Consider the following 17,840-nt stretch of genomic DNA (forward strand, 5'->3'; position numbering starts at 1 on the left):
TTATAAATGTGCTTTTTTTCTGCAATACTGTTTGTAAATTTAAACATTACTTGTTTTTTATAGGCATTTACAACTTGCCTCCAGTATGCTTTGGATATTTAGCTGGTGGTTTCATTATGAAGAAATTCAAGATTAACATGAAACAAGCTGCTTATATAGCATTTGGTTTGTCTTTATTGGACTACTTTTTGAACATGTCATGTTTTTCAATAATATGTGATAATTCTCCAGTTGCTGGCCTAACTGTGTCATATGAAGGGTATGTTCACTTCAATTCGACATTTTTCTTTCTAAAATACCAATTCAGGTTTGGGACATGATTTCCTTCTATAAGTAAAAATTTTATTGGATTACTGACTTTTACCCCAGGTCTTTGTTTACCTCATTTTCAATCACTACTTCCAAACCAAACTATGGTTTGACCAATTAGGTCTGGGTGATCATCACTAAATGAAGTAGGAAAGAAGTTGGAATCCAGGACAAAGAGAAAATATATTTTCTTCTCTTTGGGTATCTGACTGCATCCCAAAATTTGGAGTAACTATGAATCAGAAAATATGGGTTTTTGGTAATAGTCCCACAACTAATTAATGGTGTAACCTAGAGCATTTCACTTCAGTAATCTGTATAAATAAAAGGGTTAAATTAAATATCAATTATTTTACAGTTCCATAATTATATAATTTCAGAATCATCATTTTTAAATCAATTATTCTTTGGCTCCTACTGTTGGTATTGGTGATTAAAAGTTTACAAGATAGGCTATAAAGAACACAAACACACACATGCAACCAGAATTCAGGACAACTTTGGCTGAACAATCAATCCTTTGCTCTATGATTTCCAAGAGAGGTATTAAACTAGATCCATATCTTCTACTGCACATCAGATATTTGTAGGCTAGAAAGACAATCCTCTTTGTGTGGGGGAGGTAAAAAATAAAAATCATATGCCCTAGTCACTATAAAAAGTAGGTAATGACTCACTCTCAGCCAGTTTATTTCTCTCCCACTAAACAATAGTCACACATTAGACAATTTCAAACACTACACAAAATGTTTATCCAAACAAAAAAGTAAATAAAAATTGAAGAAGTTTACAAATTAATGTAGATAGTGAAGATGTAGAGGTTTTCTTGGAGGCAGCCTTAGTCTCAGTTGAGCTTAATAATTATTCCAAAATCACAGCCAGCTGGTAAAAGTGCAAACGTTTATTTCTCCTTCCAAATTAGCCTGGTTAGTTGAGGCCTATCTCTCTGCCTGGCTCCAAGAGATCTTGCAGCTTTGTCCTTGGCTTCTACCTCTGCTTTCTTCAGCCTCCAGCCAGCACCAAGTTGGAAGATGCAATGAATCTCTCTTTACCTCCAGTCAGTTCTGACTCATGGCTTCTCAATCTCCAGTCTGTTCCAAGCTCCAAGAGCTCCCTCTATTTATGTGATCTACCAAAGGTTAACTCCGCCTTCTGGAGGGAGAGGGATTCTGGGTTATCTCCCAGAGTGCTCTCTGGTTCTAAAGGAGGTGTGAATTCAGATCTCATACTAGCCCTGAACTCTCCCAAAGGTGTGAACTCCATTGAATACTTAGATACTTATGAGCTCTCTAAAGGTGTGAACACAAGCATTGTTCAATCAGTTCCACTTAGTACCTAGTTCAAGTTCTGGCCCAAAATCACTCTTTCTAAGATCAAATCAACTCCAATGTCTTAACACTTTGTAAAGATTCCAACATCTCCCCTTTTCTTTTGATTTAGAACATCTCAGGAAGGGAGATGAAAATACCAAAGGAAATAGAAAATCAAATCAGATTAGGAGGTTTCTAAAGGGGCTCACTTGAAATAAGGTGTATATAAATCCATCATTATAGGCATTACACACAGTTACATAAGCACATAGTAATATAACACAGACAAGTAGTAATGTAACAAACAACATGAATTAACGTGAGAATTTACACATTTACACATTGTCCATTAGTTCATGTGCCAGGAATCCAATGATTCCTGGCTTACTTTGAGGTAAACAATTTTTCATATACAACATTATACATGTCTATAAGTCCCAAAAATAGTCCAAAAGGAACCCATTGTCCATCAATATAACACAGTCTAGTAGCAATGTAACAAATAACATGAATCAACATGAGAATTTGTACATGTCCATAAGTCCTAGCAATAGTCCCAAAGAAACCCATTGTCCATTAATGTACCAAGAATACAATAATAGATTTTAAAGTTATTTTATTGTCTCATTATCAGCCATGATCTTTCAGTATCAGATATTTCTTGAATCTTCTCCTTTGTTTTGAGATCTTTCTCTTTATCATCTGGTAATTATATTGGAGCCGTTTGCATTGAACACTGCCCTGTTTGGTAAAAAGGTCTGTATTCTCCCCAACTGTAATCCTGATTGCTTTTCTGTTGGTTGATGACATCAGAGTCCTGAATTTCTAAAGATTCTCTAGGTGTAACCTCAGCTGCTATCATGCCCCACCTGTCCTTTGATTGATACTTAGGAGCTGAGCCCTGCCTCTTACTTCTCTGGGTCAATCTACATTCAGAGGCCCAGTAAAAGCCTTGATTGCATTTTGGACATGGAGTTTTGGGTTTTCTCTCACCCTGTCTTCTCATTCTATCTCCATATCTACATTGAACTCTCAAATGTCCAACTTGTCCACACTGAAAACATCAACAAATTTCTCTAGAAGTTCCTTCCCAAGAGGGACCCTGTCTTTCCATGTTCATCATAGTTTGGGTATAATAAGCATTTGTGCCCACTGTGGCACAGTGTCTTATGATCTCCTGTGATGGGATCAAGATAAAAATCTTGGAAGGATTTCTACCAAGGAAAAAAAAAATTACTTCACTAGGGACATACAATTCAAAGATTTATCAATCACAAGTCCCATCTTCCTCCAAGTATACACAGCATGAAGTACCACAGAGCTGTCCTTCATGGAACTTCATGGAACTGTATTCCAGGGAGGAGCATATAACCACATGGATAACATCTCTAGAATATTTGATGCCAAATAATCAGAATACTATTGTTTTTACTATATGAACATGGCTTAGTCATAAACAATTGGTATCTCTTTAATTATGTTTAGTATTTCTTTAAAGAGTACTATATAATTATATCTATACAAGTATTATATGCCTTGATGGAATGACTACCAGAGAATTTATGTATTTATAGATATTCTGAGGGAAAGGGAAAATTATATAGAAAATTATATGTGAGAGGAATATTATTTAAAAAATCATCAAAAAAATGATCAAAAAAATTAAGAAAATGGATTGACAACATGATAAGATCTAGTAATAACTATAAAATTGTCTACATATTTCATTAGTATCAGCATTATATCAAGAAAATTTGAGGAAGATCCCCAGAATACTGAGTGGACTCCATGTGAATTTATTATCAGCACACTGATACTGGAGGGAACATATACATTGTTTAGATCACAGATTTCTTGATGCATCAGAATGCTTTATTATGACATGTTCATATGAATCCATTTGGGTTTACACAGATATAAATTAAATAAAATTATAATTCTATTCAGTCCCCCTACCCACAACACAACACAGTGGTGAGTGGACTCCAAATCAATGTTGATTTGAAAGAAGCAACATATTATAAATGAAAGATATTGAATTTAGCCAGACGCAGAAAAATCTGGATTCTAGTTTAAGCTCTGCCACTTATTAGCTGTATGAATAGGAAAATAAATTAATATAACCTATATCTCTGTTTTTGTTTCTCTAAAATGAGAAATTTGGGTATAAAATATAAGTAAGGTTTTTTTTTATAGCTCTGAATCCTATTATACTTTGATTCTATGATCACTAAGTTCTTTTCCAGATTAAACACTCTTGTGTTCATTGATCTGTCAATGACATAAACATATACATTAATATTTAAAGAGTCATGTAGCTTTCATATGTCCATTATATATTTTCCCAACTCTGACGTTTCCTGTGATCTCAATTCCATTTTCAAGACTATAGTACTTCCCACTTTCTGACTCTTTCATCTTATATCTGGTTCCTAACCTTGGAGTGAGTGGAAACACTGGAAATAGTCAATGGTACTTTTACTGTTAACACATTAATATTTTTTAGGTGTCACAGTATTATATAGTCAAAACAATGCCAATGAATTAGAAAACAGCTCTAAGTATTATCTTTAAATAATCTATGTTACAATGTTAGTCACTTAGCCATTTTGCATCTACATTTCTCATTTGTAAAACTAATAATAATGATATGCTTATCGGATTGTGTATATAAATACACACACACACACACACACATATATATATATGTATATACTATGAGATGCTATTATCATCTGTGTGATAGATGATCTAACATTAATACTTTCTTTGAGAATTTAAAAGGAAGGGAAAAGGAAGGGAAAGAAGTATGACATTTATTATATTTTTATAATTCTAATATACTTTGTATCATTTTTAATCATTTACAGGACACAACAGAATGAGTATATGGAAAGAAATGTACTGACTGACTGCAATATTGACTGCAATTGCCAAGATAAAATATGGGACCCTGTGTGTGGAGATAATAATTTGTCATATATGTCAGCTTGTCTTGCTGGATGTGAGACATACTTTGGAACAGGAGTGAATATGGTAATACCTAGAAATTCTTTATGGAAGTTGTGAACTTGATTTCATCTTTATAGCTGAAAACAACCTAGATATCATTTTGGTGTCACAAGTTGCAATTTCCTTAAACTTTTCCTTAAAATTTAAATAGATACTTTATATATATATTTCCAGGGGAAATAGTCAATATCGATATACATGATTTCCTTTTCTGCCTCCTAGATTTATTAGCCCAGTAACAAAACAATTCTATATCAGCTCAAACCAAACAAGTCCTAGTAAAACAAAATGTAGCATTTAGATAATTATCTAGATAACTAGCTTCCTCTCTTCCCACCAAAAATGCCACCCCTAAATAATGAAAACTTAAATATTTAAATAATTTAATAAAAGTAAGGGTATAGAAATGTAATTATACAGATAAGTTCTTTTTATCTATTCCCCTTTTGACAAATTAATTGAGACCTATTGTGAAGTCAATGTAATAATTGCTTGACTTTTTTTGTTTTCATAATCAATGTTGTGACTGTGTATTTCTAAATATAGACTCGGAATCTATGTTCAGATAAAAAAAAATTGAATCTATCCTAGTATAAGTGGTAGTCATACTGGGAAACATATTTAAAAATTAATTATACTTTCAAAATGGAAGTATATTGTATGAGGTAAAAGGAAAAAAACAACTATTTTGAGTGAAGACTTCACAAATACTTGCTTTTTCAAATACAAGTAGACAGATGTAGATATAGATATAAATTATATATGTACATATACACATATATTTATTTAAGTACTCTAAGGGAAAGAAATATGATTTTTATTAAATAATTTAATAACATTCTAAAATACTTTGTATCATTTTAAATCATTTCTGCTTCTGTTCAGGATCATATCCTGTTGTGGAATATAAATATAGATATATAATATAGGTATAGATATATATACACACTCATATATATATCATGTAATATATATGTACATACATTTTGCGTGTATATATATGTATATATATATATATATATATATATATATATATATCTCAAATTTTTATTTGAAAATAGTTGAGGCAGGAAAAGTATATTCTGAACATGTCTATAGAATGTCCTGTAAAAATAATAATTTGTTTTACTTTATTCCTAAAGCCTGAGAAAGGCAAGCCTTAGGAAAATGATCCTTTAACTATTGGAAATCAATAGCAGTCAACTTGATCTAGCAGATTTAGTGAAAAATCTCTGATTTTTTCAGTTGAAGACTATATGTTTTTTTTTTCTTGTAATGGACTAATGAGGTTTTTTCTTATATAATAAAATGTAAATAAAATACTAATTAAATTATTTCTTTGATCTTTTTTTAAACAGGGCTTCCAAAACTGCAGTTGCATCAAATCTTCAAAAAATGCTTCAGCCTTTCTTGGACTTTGCAGTAGTAGACCAGCCTGTTCTCTGATGCTTCAGTACTTTCTAATATTGTCAGCAATCAGTAGTTTCATTTATTCTTTAGCTGCAATACCTGGATACATGGTCTTTCTAAGGTATAAAGATTTTCCTCTTTAACACTGAATGAAGATTATCACTTTGGTTGGCTAGGTTCCCTATTCTTTTGTATAATTATATGAGTGTTCACTGAAGGTAAGATTCTTCTATTTCTTTTGTGTATCCTATAGTGATTAATATTCTATTGAGTTCTATTATAACCCATCTTCTAAGTATTTCTGGTTGACTTGTTGACTACAAAACTCAAAAAAAAATTCATGTGTTATTCGGTTTTAGAAATAATTTTAAGAACTATTGGTTATTTTATTTGACTCACATTTTACCATTTCTTTCCCTTGCTTTTAAGAGCAAATAAGTGAAGCATACATTTGCTCAGCAGTAATTAGTTGCATAGACTATATTTATAGATGTGCCAAAGTTTGGGAAAGTGAAAAAAATTTACAACACAAACAAAAAACAAAGCATGATGCCATTATCCAGTGATAATTAAACAAACCTGATCATATCTGCTATATAAAAAGTACCTCTTAACAGCTTTTTTATATTTTTCCCAAATTTAAGTCTTAAATAGATACTGGCTCTCCCCAGGCTTCACAGTACCAATTTCCCAGTGGCTGGATGATGATAAAGTTAATAGAAATAAACAGCTTGGAAATGTATAGTAAACCACTTAAAAGGAGACTGGGAAATCTTTCTTCTCCATGCTATTGTATTAAAGTAGGTAAGAGGGTTGAAAACTTCATTGGTTAAAAATAAAGTCAAATGACCCATCCACCTGACAACAAACCAAATCTGAGGACATCTGAGACTGAAGTAATTTGGGACTTCTGTCATCTACTGCTTGTCTGCTAAATTATATATTCTCTTCGGTCCCTGCCCCGAGGAAGTTGATGAAAGCTGTTATGGAACTAGGCCTCTGAAAAAGTGTCCAAGTTGGGCTTTGTTTGTTGGTTGGTTTATTTGTTTAAATGTCTATCTCATTTACTTGAAACTGAATTTAGTTGCAGAGGAAATTGCAACGTTGCATTTGTTTATTATGTAGTCTATAGTGGCCAAAATATGTGTTATATCTTTTCATTCAACAATGTTGGCAGAGTTTACTTTGATATTTTTCACAATAATTAATCTAGTTTTGGTTACTTAATCAAGTTTTAGGCCATGAAAGGGGAAAAGCAGTATATACCTCTGAGTCTTTGGCAGTCATGCTTGCCAGGTCTGTTTTCTGTTACTTCTTTAATTTATCATAAGGAGATTTATCAGAACAGTATATAAATGTAATTTTAAAAGTTGTATTTTATTTCTGCCTAGGATCATATATCTTAGGGTAATAGAATATGAAAGTCAAAAGGGATCTTAAAGTCCATCTACTAAAGTCCATTTCCCTCATTTTACAGTTAAGAAAACTGAGGTTGTTACAAAATGAATTGTCCAAGTTACATTGTTAATAAATAACAGAGCAAAACTTTGAACCATGATCTTCAGTATCCAAAAGTAATGCTCTTTCACCTTCAATACTGTAAACAAAGAACTAAATTCATCCTTATTCCTCTAATCTCAAGTTCCTACAACCACCCACTGTGTCCATGTAGTTCTTGCCTTTAAGAAATCAGGGCTTAAAGATAGATGAGATACAGATATATGGGCACCAAAAGTTGCATAAGGCCATGTAAGAAGACATCTGGAATCCCTTTGCAAAATGATGATATATTGGTTTAATTTCTCATTATAACAGTACTGACTGCCTTAATTAGTAATTATTTTATGAATTTCATGGCCTATTCATCTTTCTGGGACCAGCCAATTCTTTGTGAAGAGAAGAATTAATATTTGCCAAATGGATCTAAGAAAGTAAAAAAGACATTTTTGTTCATGGAGAGTCATTTTTCTTCTGGAGCTTACCCATACATAGCTAGTTGTTTAATCAAAGAGATAGATTCTTAGAGCATAATTAGTTAATTGGAGAATGTAAAGGCCTTAAATTAAGTAATGCATCAGCAAGTCATAGAGATAATTCTTGTGAAGCAGAGATTCTTCACTTTTTTGTGTCATGGACCCTTTTGGGAGTCACTAACATATATCAGTGTACTGGCTGAGGTATCTTATTAAGCCTAATACTACTAATAATAAATTAATAAATACAAAGCTGTAAAACAGACACATCTCCAATAATAATTGGCTTTTTACTTTCTTCTCATAGCCATAGTTCTAATTTCTCAATATCTGTGTTGAACTGCAGCAGGATTAGTTATAGGCAAAATTGGAATGTAATCAAAGTTAGCATTGAGTGCCTCTGGATTCTCTTTCTTTTCTCTTCCTTTGCTGTCCATTCCCATTCAGTATTTCCCTACAGTTTACACTTATCTCTCTATTTAGCCTCTATCGAAAACCATATAACTTCTCTGACTAAATTATAAGCTCCCACAGTATATTGACTATGCAACTTTCATAAAACTCAGAGATGAAAGAGCCATCTTTAAGTTTTCCAAGGTGCATCTCATCATGATGATCTGTGTATAGCAGGTATTCAATTAATTTGTAATAAACAAAAACCTGCAACAAATTTATACTTTATACATTAGTGTGAAAATAAATGCATTGTTACCTTTTCTAGGGATATCTTTGCATTTTAAGTCAACACCAATTGTGAAATGAAAGACTGTTTCCTGTTCCAAGAATTAAAGACTTCAATGAGCCTGAATTATTGAGAAAAGGATAAAGGAGAAGGTGCTGTGGAAAGATAATTGGGCTCAGAGGATTTGTAACCCTGATTCCTCTACATTCTAGCTGCATGACTCTGGATAAGTTATTTAACTTCTTCAAACCTCAGTTTGCTCATCTATAACAAAGTATGAGAGTCCTTTCCAAACATGAATCCCTGGAAGTTATTCCCAGACTCAGGTGATGCTTTGGGTCAACATTTATTCAACCTCCAATATTGTTAGAGAAATCAGTATTTCTCATTGTCGTGGTTTCTGAGAAAGTGAATTTTAATTGTTCTGTGGAAACTTAACCCTAGTTTATCTCTTACATTAGTGTAATTATATTCAATCCATGACTCTATCAAATAGCCTATGTTCTTACAGATTACCATAGTAACTTTTTATATAAACAACAACACAGAGTAGAGCTGGTTACCTTTCTTTTGTATCACTAAAGCAATATTCAAACCATTTCTCTCGTTACAATAATACAGAAAAATAGTTCTTACAATAACTCTTTCATAAGGTTGTTTCAAGGAAAGCACTTTGTCCAATGTGCTATCTAAATAAGATAAACTGCTTATTATAACCTTTTTAAATCAGAATATATTGGTTAATCCATTCAGGTAGCTTCTTGGGTATCCTTTTATTGGTCTTTCATATGTTCTTCCTTTCGTTAAGTTGAACTTTAGGAAAACTATGTTCTGTAACACTCCTAGATGTTAAGCTGCTAAAATTATGTTATTCTGAACATCCACAATTTTGATCTTTGAAACAAACCCACAGGAAACTTGGTGTTAGGTGACAAGATTAGCATCATTCTTCACTTGCCAAGTTTCAAACCATTTCAATTGAACAAACATTTTTTAATGCCTTCGGTACATAAAGCACAATATTAGACACTGGTTTAATAAAGAGATAAATGAGAGTTCATAGAGTACAGTCCTTCATAGAGTTCAGTCTAGTTAAAGAATAAGAAATTAACACAGACAATTATTACACAATAATACATGATAATTGCTTTTGAGCAGTATAAAATCAAGTGCTATGCATATAAGTACAAAAGAATTGTAAAAATCAATCAAGCATTTATTAAATATTTCTTATACATCAAAAATGATATCATCATTATAACATTTTTTCAATATATTGCTCAGTTTTAATCAATTATTTTTTTCTTCTTCCTCTTTTTATAAAAAGAAAAAATCCTTTGTCGTAAGGAATGACTCTCCAGGAGGATAGAATGAAGAGGCAAGGATATCTGGCAACATACAAATAAAAGATAATAAAATTTTAAAGGTTAAGGAAAGTCATTCAACAAGTAAAGAGGGTGTGGGAGGATGAGGAGGAAGTTAGGATGTTCCAGATCCAGAGATTAGTTTGAGGAAAGACAACGAGCTAGATAAGTGAAGGGTAGGACCCTTCCATTCCCTCTTTTGAGGATGTGACCATCAAATTCCGTGGCTGGTAATTGTTTCTGTTAAACTTTCTTTTTGATGCTGGGGAAGTTGTAAATGGTTAACTATATGGAAACAGCTGTGGTGGAAAGGGAGTGTGAAGGGAAGTTAACCAATAGAACTTTAAGTAAAAAATAAAAAGACAATACAGAACATAAAGAGTCTTGTTTGGTGGATTAAAAAATAATAGTCCCACTTGAGGGGCACAGATTATAAAGAGGAAGGTCATCTGAGAGTAGGTTGAAAAAAGAAAGGAGATCCTATATTATGGAGAAGCTTAAATGACAGAGAAGTTTTAACTTTCTTAAGGGATAATAAAAACTAAAAAATTTTTGACTGGACTAGTAGCATGACAATATCTATGCATAAGTAAGATTGTTGTGATGGTGGAACCAATCTAAGGTTAGAGGAAGAAAAGAGTCAATTCAATACAAGAAGACACATAGAGAGGTCAGTTCAATATTCCAGGAATGGTAATAGAAAACCATACTAGGATGGCAGCAGAAGGGATTGGTGAAAGAAATGTTAGGATAACAAAATGCTAATAAGTTATAAAGAATACAGAGGAGTAAATAGGAGAATGAAAGTAATAAAAATGGCAATCTAGTCTTAAACAGTATAACTACTCCCTGAATAGAGGATGGTTGATGTTAATCATCCTTTCAGGTTTCTCAAGTATATAAAGTTGTATGAATAGAGATGAATGATTTAAGTCTTTTCTATCCCTTTTTCTAATGGCAGGATGACTTTATTTATTTCTTTTTCCCCCTAGGAGCCTCAAGCCCAAAGAGAAAGCTCTTGGTGTGGGTCTACACATGTTATGTACAAGAATACTCGGTAAAAATGAGTTATCTGTCCCTTCTTCAATATAATATAAATATAAATGAAACAAAATATGGTGGTTATATAAATTGTGTAGTTTTATCAGAGTATAACTCTATTAACTACTTCCCTTTTGTATATTGATGTTATTTTATTTTTAATTGATAATTGCATTTTAACTTTTATCAACATATATACATATTCCAAAATGTATAAAAAGAGGAGAAAGGTAAAATGATCAAGGAAGACATTAAACAAAAATTCAAATAATACACTCATAGTATAAGCAAAACCAAATAAAATTTCTAACCTCTTGATTCATGTAAACAATATTTTTTGAAAATGGTTTCAAGTAAGTATATATATACATATATATGTATATATATATAAAGATTTCTGTTGTTTTTTTCTTGGATAACAGAAATTCTGTGTATTAACTTTAACAAGGTAGCATCAGCATCCTTTGTCTTTACCATGTGTTTTGTTTTTGTTTGATATCACTTCTTATATAACATTTTTTTGTTCCTCCTTTAACTTCATATTTTCATAATTTTATTTTTCTACATTGTTTCCCAAAAATTACATTCATATTGAACATTTTACTTACCCTAATTTTTGATTATATAATTTATTTCCAGGCTTCTGCTATAAAAAATGTCACTATGACTTACTTCTTCATTCTACCTCAGCAATACACAGAGACAGTCAAGTGTTCCACTTCTATGAATAAAAATTTTGAAATTCCTTTATACAACTATAACTTTCTACTTTTCTATCTCACCCTACAACATTCTCCCCCAAAACTATTCATTATAATCTAATGAAGGTGAGATAAGGTTTCAGAATTACTTTAATTTGCATTTCTCTAATCCTTTTTTTCATGTGACCATTGACATCTTAGATTTCTTCCCACACAAACTATCTCTTCATGTCTTTTGATCATTTATATATGAGTGAATGGCTTTTGTTGTCATAAATTTGAATCAGTTTTTTATCTGGGAAATATGCTACAAAGATATTTTCCTAGTTTCTTGACTCCCTTTTAACTTTATTGGTTTTATTTGTGCAAAAATATTTTAATTGTTTAAATCAACATGGACCATTTTAATTTCTCTTATGTTTTGTCATAAAAACCTTCCCCTACATGTGAATATGAAAGATATTTTCTTCCTTGCTGTTCTAATTATTTTATCATACCATCTTTTATGTCTGTAATATTCTCATTGGAATTTATTGTGGTGTATGGTGTGAAGTATGCCTAATGTATTCCAGAGTTCTCTCCATTTGTTCTAACATATTTTGTCAAATAGTGAGTCATTGTTCTAGTAGCTGGAGTCTTTGAGTTTGATGAACAGTATGTACTGTGATCATTTGTGCTTATATATTTCTCTTAAAAACAAAATTCCCTTCTCCATCCCAGTCCTTTTCTCATCTATTAAAGTTTTGAAAAGAGGAGCAAAAAAGTTCTATAAAAATATTTATAAAATTGAGCAAACACATCATAAAATAGTAAAAAGGAAAGAAGGAAACAAACATTATTTTCTATGTGCCAGACACTGTGCTAAGTGCTTTACAAATATTATTTCATTTGACCCCCACAACAATCCTGTTAGATAGATGATATTATTATCTCTATTTTATAACTGAGGAAACTGAGGTAAACAGGAGAAATGATTGGTCCATAGTCAGATAGCTAGTACTTTTCTGAAAATGAATTTAGTTCTTCCTGACTCCAGATCCGGCACGCTATCCCCTACATCCCAGCTTCTTAATCTGTGGTTTGTGACCCCATGTGGAATCTCATAACTAAATGTGGAAATCATGAAATGATGATTTATTATCAGCAAATGTTTGATTTCTATGCTTATTTTATGTATTTATATATGCAAGGTCATATCAAAATTTCCTTTGCAAAAAGGAGTGGTAAATGTTTTAGAAGTCCTGTGTCTACATCATTACTGCGTAAAAATCCTGAAAATTATGGTTCATTATGTGGATCACTCATCATCTCTGGAGTAAAATTTTCTCCTTTGAAAATAACTGTCAAGTGGTTTAGCAGGTTAAGACCTCCAAAGCAATGTGAGATTCCTTATTCTCTTGCAACAAAATATTTCCTTTAATACCATATTAACTTTACAACATAGGGGTAAGAAATACATTTGTAATTTCACTGTTATAGAGAATTCCCCATGAGGCAGCTAGGTAGTTCAGTGGTTAGAATGCTATGCCTGGAATCAGAAATATCTGAGTTCAAATTTAGTCTCAGATACTCACTAGCTGTGTGACTCTGAAAGTCATTTTACTTCTTATTTGCCTTAATCCATTGGGGAAAACACAGCAAACTACTCTAGCAATTGGCCAAAATAACCTCATATGTATCACAGTCAGACATGACTGAAAAATGACTAAATAATAGCAACAGAAGACTCCTCAGTGTGACAACTTCTTCCACCAGTTCAAGTTGGCACTATCTAGTATGCTTGAGCTGTTGTTGTTTGTCCTTCCTTCTTAAAGAGGACCATGAAGAGAGGTGATGCCATGACATGCAAGTGAATTAGATTTAAGTGAGGGAGCAAAGTCATCTGTCCCACTTTCCCCTTCTAGAGCTATCTAGGTCCAGTGGCCAGATAGAGATCAAGATGACTGGAGATGGCCCTGGATGAAATGGGAGACTTCAGTCCTTTCCAGCTTTCCAACAGGTCTCAGTTTGACTAAGGCTTCACTTATTCAATGATTAAGTCTAGATAGCAATTGAGGCAAATAATCTCCTCTTTCAACTAATCAAAAAAAAAAAACTAAATGAATGAATAAATGAATCTAGGAGGGGAAGATTTTCAGAGTTTCTGGCCTCCTTCAGATGTTCTAAAAAGTATTTTTTTCCTCTTTTGCACTTCTGAACCTTTCCAAGATATCTTGGGATTTATTGGCTAGAATTCTTTCTTAAGGACTAGGCCATAAACCAAAACCAATCTGATTCTAATTGTCTTTAGTAGCACTAAGAGGTTAAAACTAAATTTTAAATTGCCCCAAGTTACATAGCCACTATATTTCCAGAAACAAAGAAACAAACTCAAATCTTCTTGGTTCTGAACTTGAGTTTCTATCCACTCTATCAGTGGTGTCAAACTCAAAAAAAGCCACTAAATCATACATAAAAATTAATGTGAACACCCTGTTGATTTACAAAATCACAAATTATCTATATTTTATTTTATTTGTAATTTTTAAAGATATCTCACGATTGCATTTTAATCTGATTCTGCATAGTGAGGAGTGCTGTGGGAATGCATTATGGATGGCAATATGTTTGACTGCCTCCGATTGAGGATTTAATATAGTAAGGGAGGAGGGAAGAAAAAATATGGCAACCCACATGACAAGACAGAATTTGATCTTATCAATCTTTTTTTTTTTTTTTTTTTTTTTTATCTAAGCTGGAATTCCAGCTCCCATTTACTTTGGAGTTTTAATAGATTACACATGTTTGCACTGGGGAACTTTGCAGTGTGGGAAGTCAGGAGCCTGCAGGATCTATGATTCCACGAACTTCAGGTAATAATAACTGTTGTTTACTAGATCATTAAGTGAAAGGCTCTCTACTGAGATATATAATCAGTAAAGTCTTACATTAATGCCTCATTGTGTCTTGAAAGTCATTTTGTGTGTGTGTGTGTGTGTGTGTGTGTGTGTGTGTTCTAAAAACTCTTTCAGAGGAGCACAAACTGTAATAATTCTTCATAGCAGGAAAATGGCAAACTGACCACCTGAAATCTTTGGATCTTTAGAGAGGTTCAGCACAATATGATGCTGGTCATCAGCTGATGAATTATCCTGATAATGGCTCAACTATTAACTAAGAGGACACAGGATCACAAGATTATGAATTTCAGAAATTATCCAGTCCAATTTCCTCATTTTAATAGATAAGGAAATTGAGACACAGAAAGATGCAATTGCTTACTCAGAGTCATGCAGGTAGGTAAGTAGCAGAATTAGGGTTAAACACAGGTCTTCACACTCCAAATAAAACATTCATTCTACTACATAATGCTGATGTGATCTGTATTAGTGAAGTCAGTACCTAAAATAGTAATAGTATACCTTCTTGCATTATTTAAATAAAAATATAATAATACTCATAATACTCATCTTATCTAGGGTTTCCTTTAAGTAATGGTAATTTTTCCATGGCATTAGTTTTTCAATTGCTTTAAATAAATTATTTCCCATGGCTGTTTTCATAATACCACTTTCTTTCTCTGTTTTCAAAATGATAATAATAATCTGGCATTTACATAGTTCTTTAAAATTTGAAAAGAGCTTTACTTACATTATTTTGTAAAACATATAAACTCAGATCACAAATCATGACCAATGAGAATATGTAAACTATTGTATATTCATACCATTCATAGAATCATATAACTAGAGTTTAAATAACAATTAGCATTTATATAATACTTCAAGTTTTCCAAAGAAAGAAATACAGACAGATAGATAGATAGATAGGTAGAGATAAAATCTCATATGTCAGACCTCCAATAAACATTTGTTAAGTACCTATTATGTGCTAAGTGCTAGGGGATATAAATACTTAAAAAAAAATCAATTCCTGCTATTAAGGAATGTATAAGCTAATAGAGGAAGATAGAACACAAAGAAAATGTAAAAATTGTCCAAAAGCAGAATGATTAGGAGGTTGAGGGGGAAGTATCTGATACCCAGTCATAATAAAGAAGTCCCAGAATAGTGTGGTCAGGTAAGAAATAAGATTTGATCTTTACAACAACCCTGGGGTACAGGTGCTATTATTATTCCCCATTTTATAAATGAGTAAACTGAAGCTGAGAAAGGTTATGTTTCTTGTTCAATGTCACATAATTATTACATGCCCAAGACAATATGTGAACTCTGGTCTATCCACTGTGCCATCTAACAGCTTCTCAATGACCTAAAGAAGGTCATCTAGTCCAATCCACACTTGAACAATGTTCTTTTTGACAATATCCCAACAAAGAGTAGGCCAATCTTTGTGTGAAGACCAGCAATAACACATCATTTTCATAGAGTTCCAGTTGTCAATAATTATCATTGTGTGTGTATATAATATATATGCATGCATCAATACATGTCATATAAACATATCTATATATATATATATTATGTATAAAATATATTAACATATGTGTCTACATATATACACATATAATAGTTATCATATACGATTATTAGATTGTAATTTTCCTTAGGGCAGGTATCATGTCTTATTTATCTTTGTCATTCTCAGAAAGGTCGCTTATATACAAAAGAAATTAGCAGAAATATTGAAGTTAAATGGGTTAAAATCTTGGTTCTGCAGCTTACTAAAAGTGTGACTTTGGTCAGGTCATTCTACTTATCTAGACTTCAGATTCTATATTTGTAAAATGAGAGTATTGGATAAGTTGATCTCTAAGATCCCTTTCATCTCTAACTGCTATGTAACAGTGAGAAGTTAGCAAAATTGCTCATGCATAGGTAATTCGGCATTTGAAAGCAGTGAGTGTTTAGTGTATTACTTAATTATATAAGATCTAATGGGGTTTACATTTCTTCACAGAACTATGTATCTTGGATTGTCAACCATCTTAAAAGGGGTGAGCTATGTTCCAGCTTTACTCATCGTATTTATTTTGAGGAAGCACTATCAGCCATCTGAAAGCAATACTACAATGATGGAGGTGGTCGTTAAAAGGAATGAAAATGAAGACAAAGACATAAACAAGCAATTAGTATATTTGAAAGATGAAGAAATACTAACAAAATTTTAATATTTAACTAGATACTATTTCCCAGAGTAGGAGACCACAATGCACAATTTATTTACTATCAAAATTAATCATAATTTTGTTCTCATTTTGTGATAATACATAGTAATGTTTTTCTTTTCAATGTGTTTTATTTTTGCTTTTGTTTTTAAATCACAGCCCTTTATAAAAATACAACCACCTGCCCACCTAGAAGTGGAACTCTCTCCTTTATTAGCAACATACTCAAAAATTAAGCAATTATCAAATCTGACAAACATATATAACATTTTACTCTGACAGTCCCTCTCCTCTCTATTGATAGGAGGATATGATGTATTAACTGTTCTCCATGATAACTATTAATTTTTCTTTTACTCAGAACTCATCTCCTTTTCAGTATTTTTTTTTTCATTTACATTATGGTAGGCATTGTGTATAATGTTTTTTTGCTTTCACTTAATTCATTCTGCATTACTCATTACAAAATTTCATATATTTCTCTGAATTTCTCATTTCTGACTGGATAATAATTAATTTCATTCAAATAATATAATTCTTTCAACTATTTCCAAATGATGATCATCCACTTTGTTCTAGTTCTTTGCTGCCTGTTATTAAGTGCTATGAATATTTTGGCATATTTTGGAGCTTTGTTTCGATCTGACAAAAGAAAATATAAGGAACAATCCCTGATATTTTTCTTCTCCCAATCAAAAAAAAAAATGTCATTCTAATTATACCTGAAACATATTTAACATTCACATATGTAAACCCATGTTTACTTTATATTCTGTCATACCATGGACACTCTACCTTTTCCATCTTCAAAGTTAGCACTTACCAAGACCTCATCCATCACTACCAAGGCTCCAGGCATTCAGAAATGCAGCCATTAAGGATAATGGAGGTTACTGGTTGTCATATAACTGCCACTGCTCTAGAACCTACT

At 32.1% G+C, this 17,840-nt stretch overlaps 1 protein-coding gene across 2 annotated transcripts in view; it reads left to right on the top strand.

Annotated features, from left to right (window-relative positions):
* The window catches only part of SLCO1A2 (solute carrier organic anion transporter family member 1A2), a 45,424-nt gene extending 27,816 nt beyond the window's left edge, over positions 1-17,608 (top strand). For both annotated transcript variants that reach the window (XM_031938426.1, XM_003771160.4), the window contains exons 10-15: positions 64-259; positions 4,490-4,655; positions 5,990-6,162; positions 11,053-11,117; positions 14,537-14,654; positions 16,702-17,608. In XM_031938426.1, the coding sequence (XP_031794286.1) occupies positions 64-259; positions 4,490-4,655; positions 5,990-6,162; positions 11,053-11,117; positions 14,537-14,654; positions 16,702-16,912 (929 nt within the window). In that variant the 3' untranslated portion in view covers positions 16,913-17,608. The remainder of the gene's footprint in view (positions 1-63; positions 260-4,489; positions 4,656-5,989; positions 6,163-11,052; positions 11,118-14,536; positions 14,655-16,701) is intronic.
* The last annotated feature ends 232 nt before the right edge of the window (positions 17,609-17,840 follow it).

This window comes from Sarcophilus harrisii, chromosome 5 (assembly GCF_902635505.1).
Source record: "Sarcophilus harrisii chromosome 5, mSarHar1.11, whole genome shotgun sequence".
Lineage (NCBI taxonomy): Eukaryota > Metazoa > Chordata > Mammalia > Dasyuromorphia > Dasyuridae > Sarcophilus > Sarcophilus harrisii.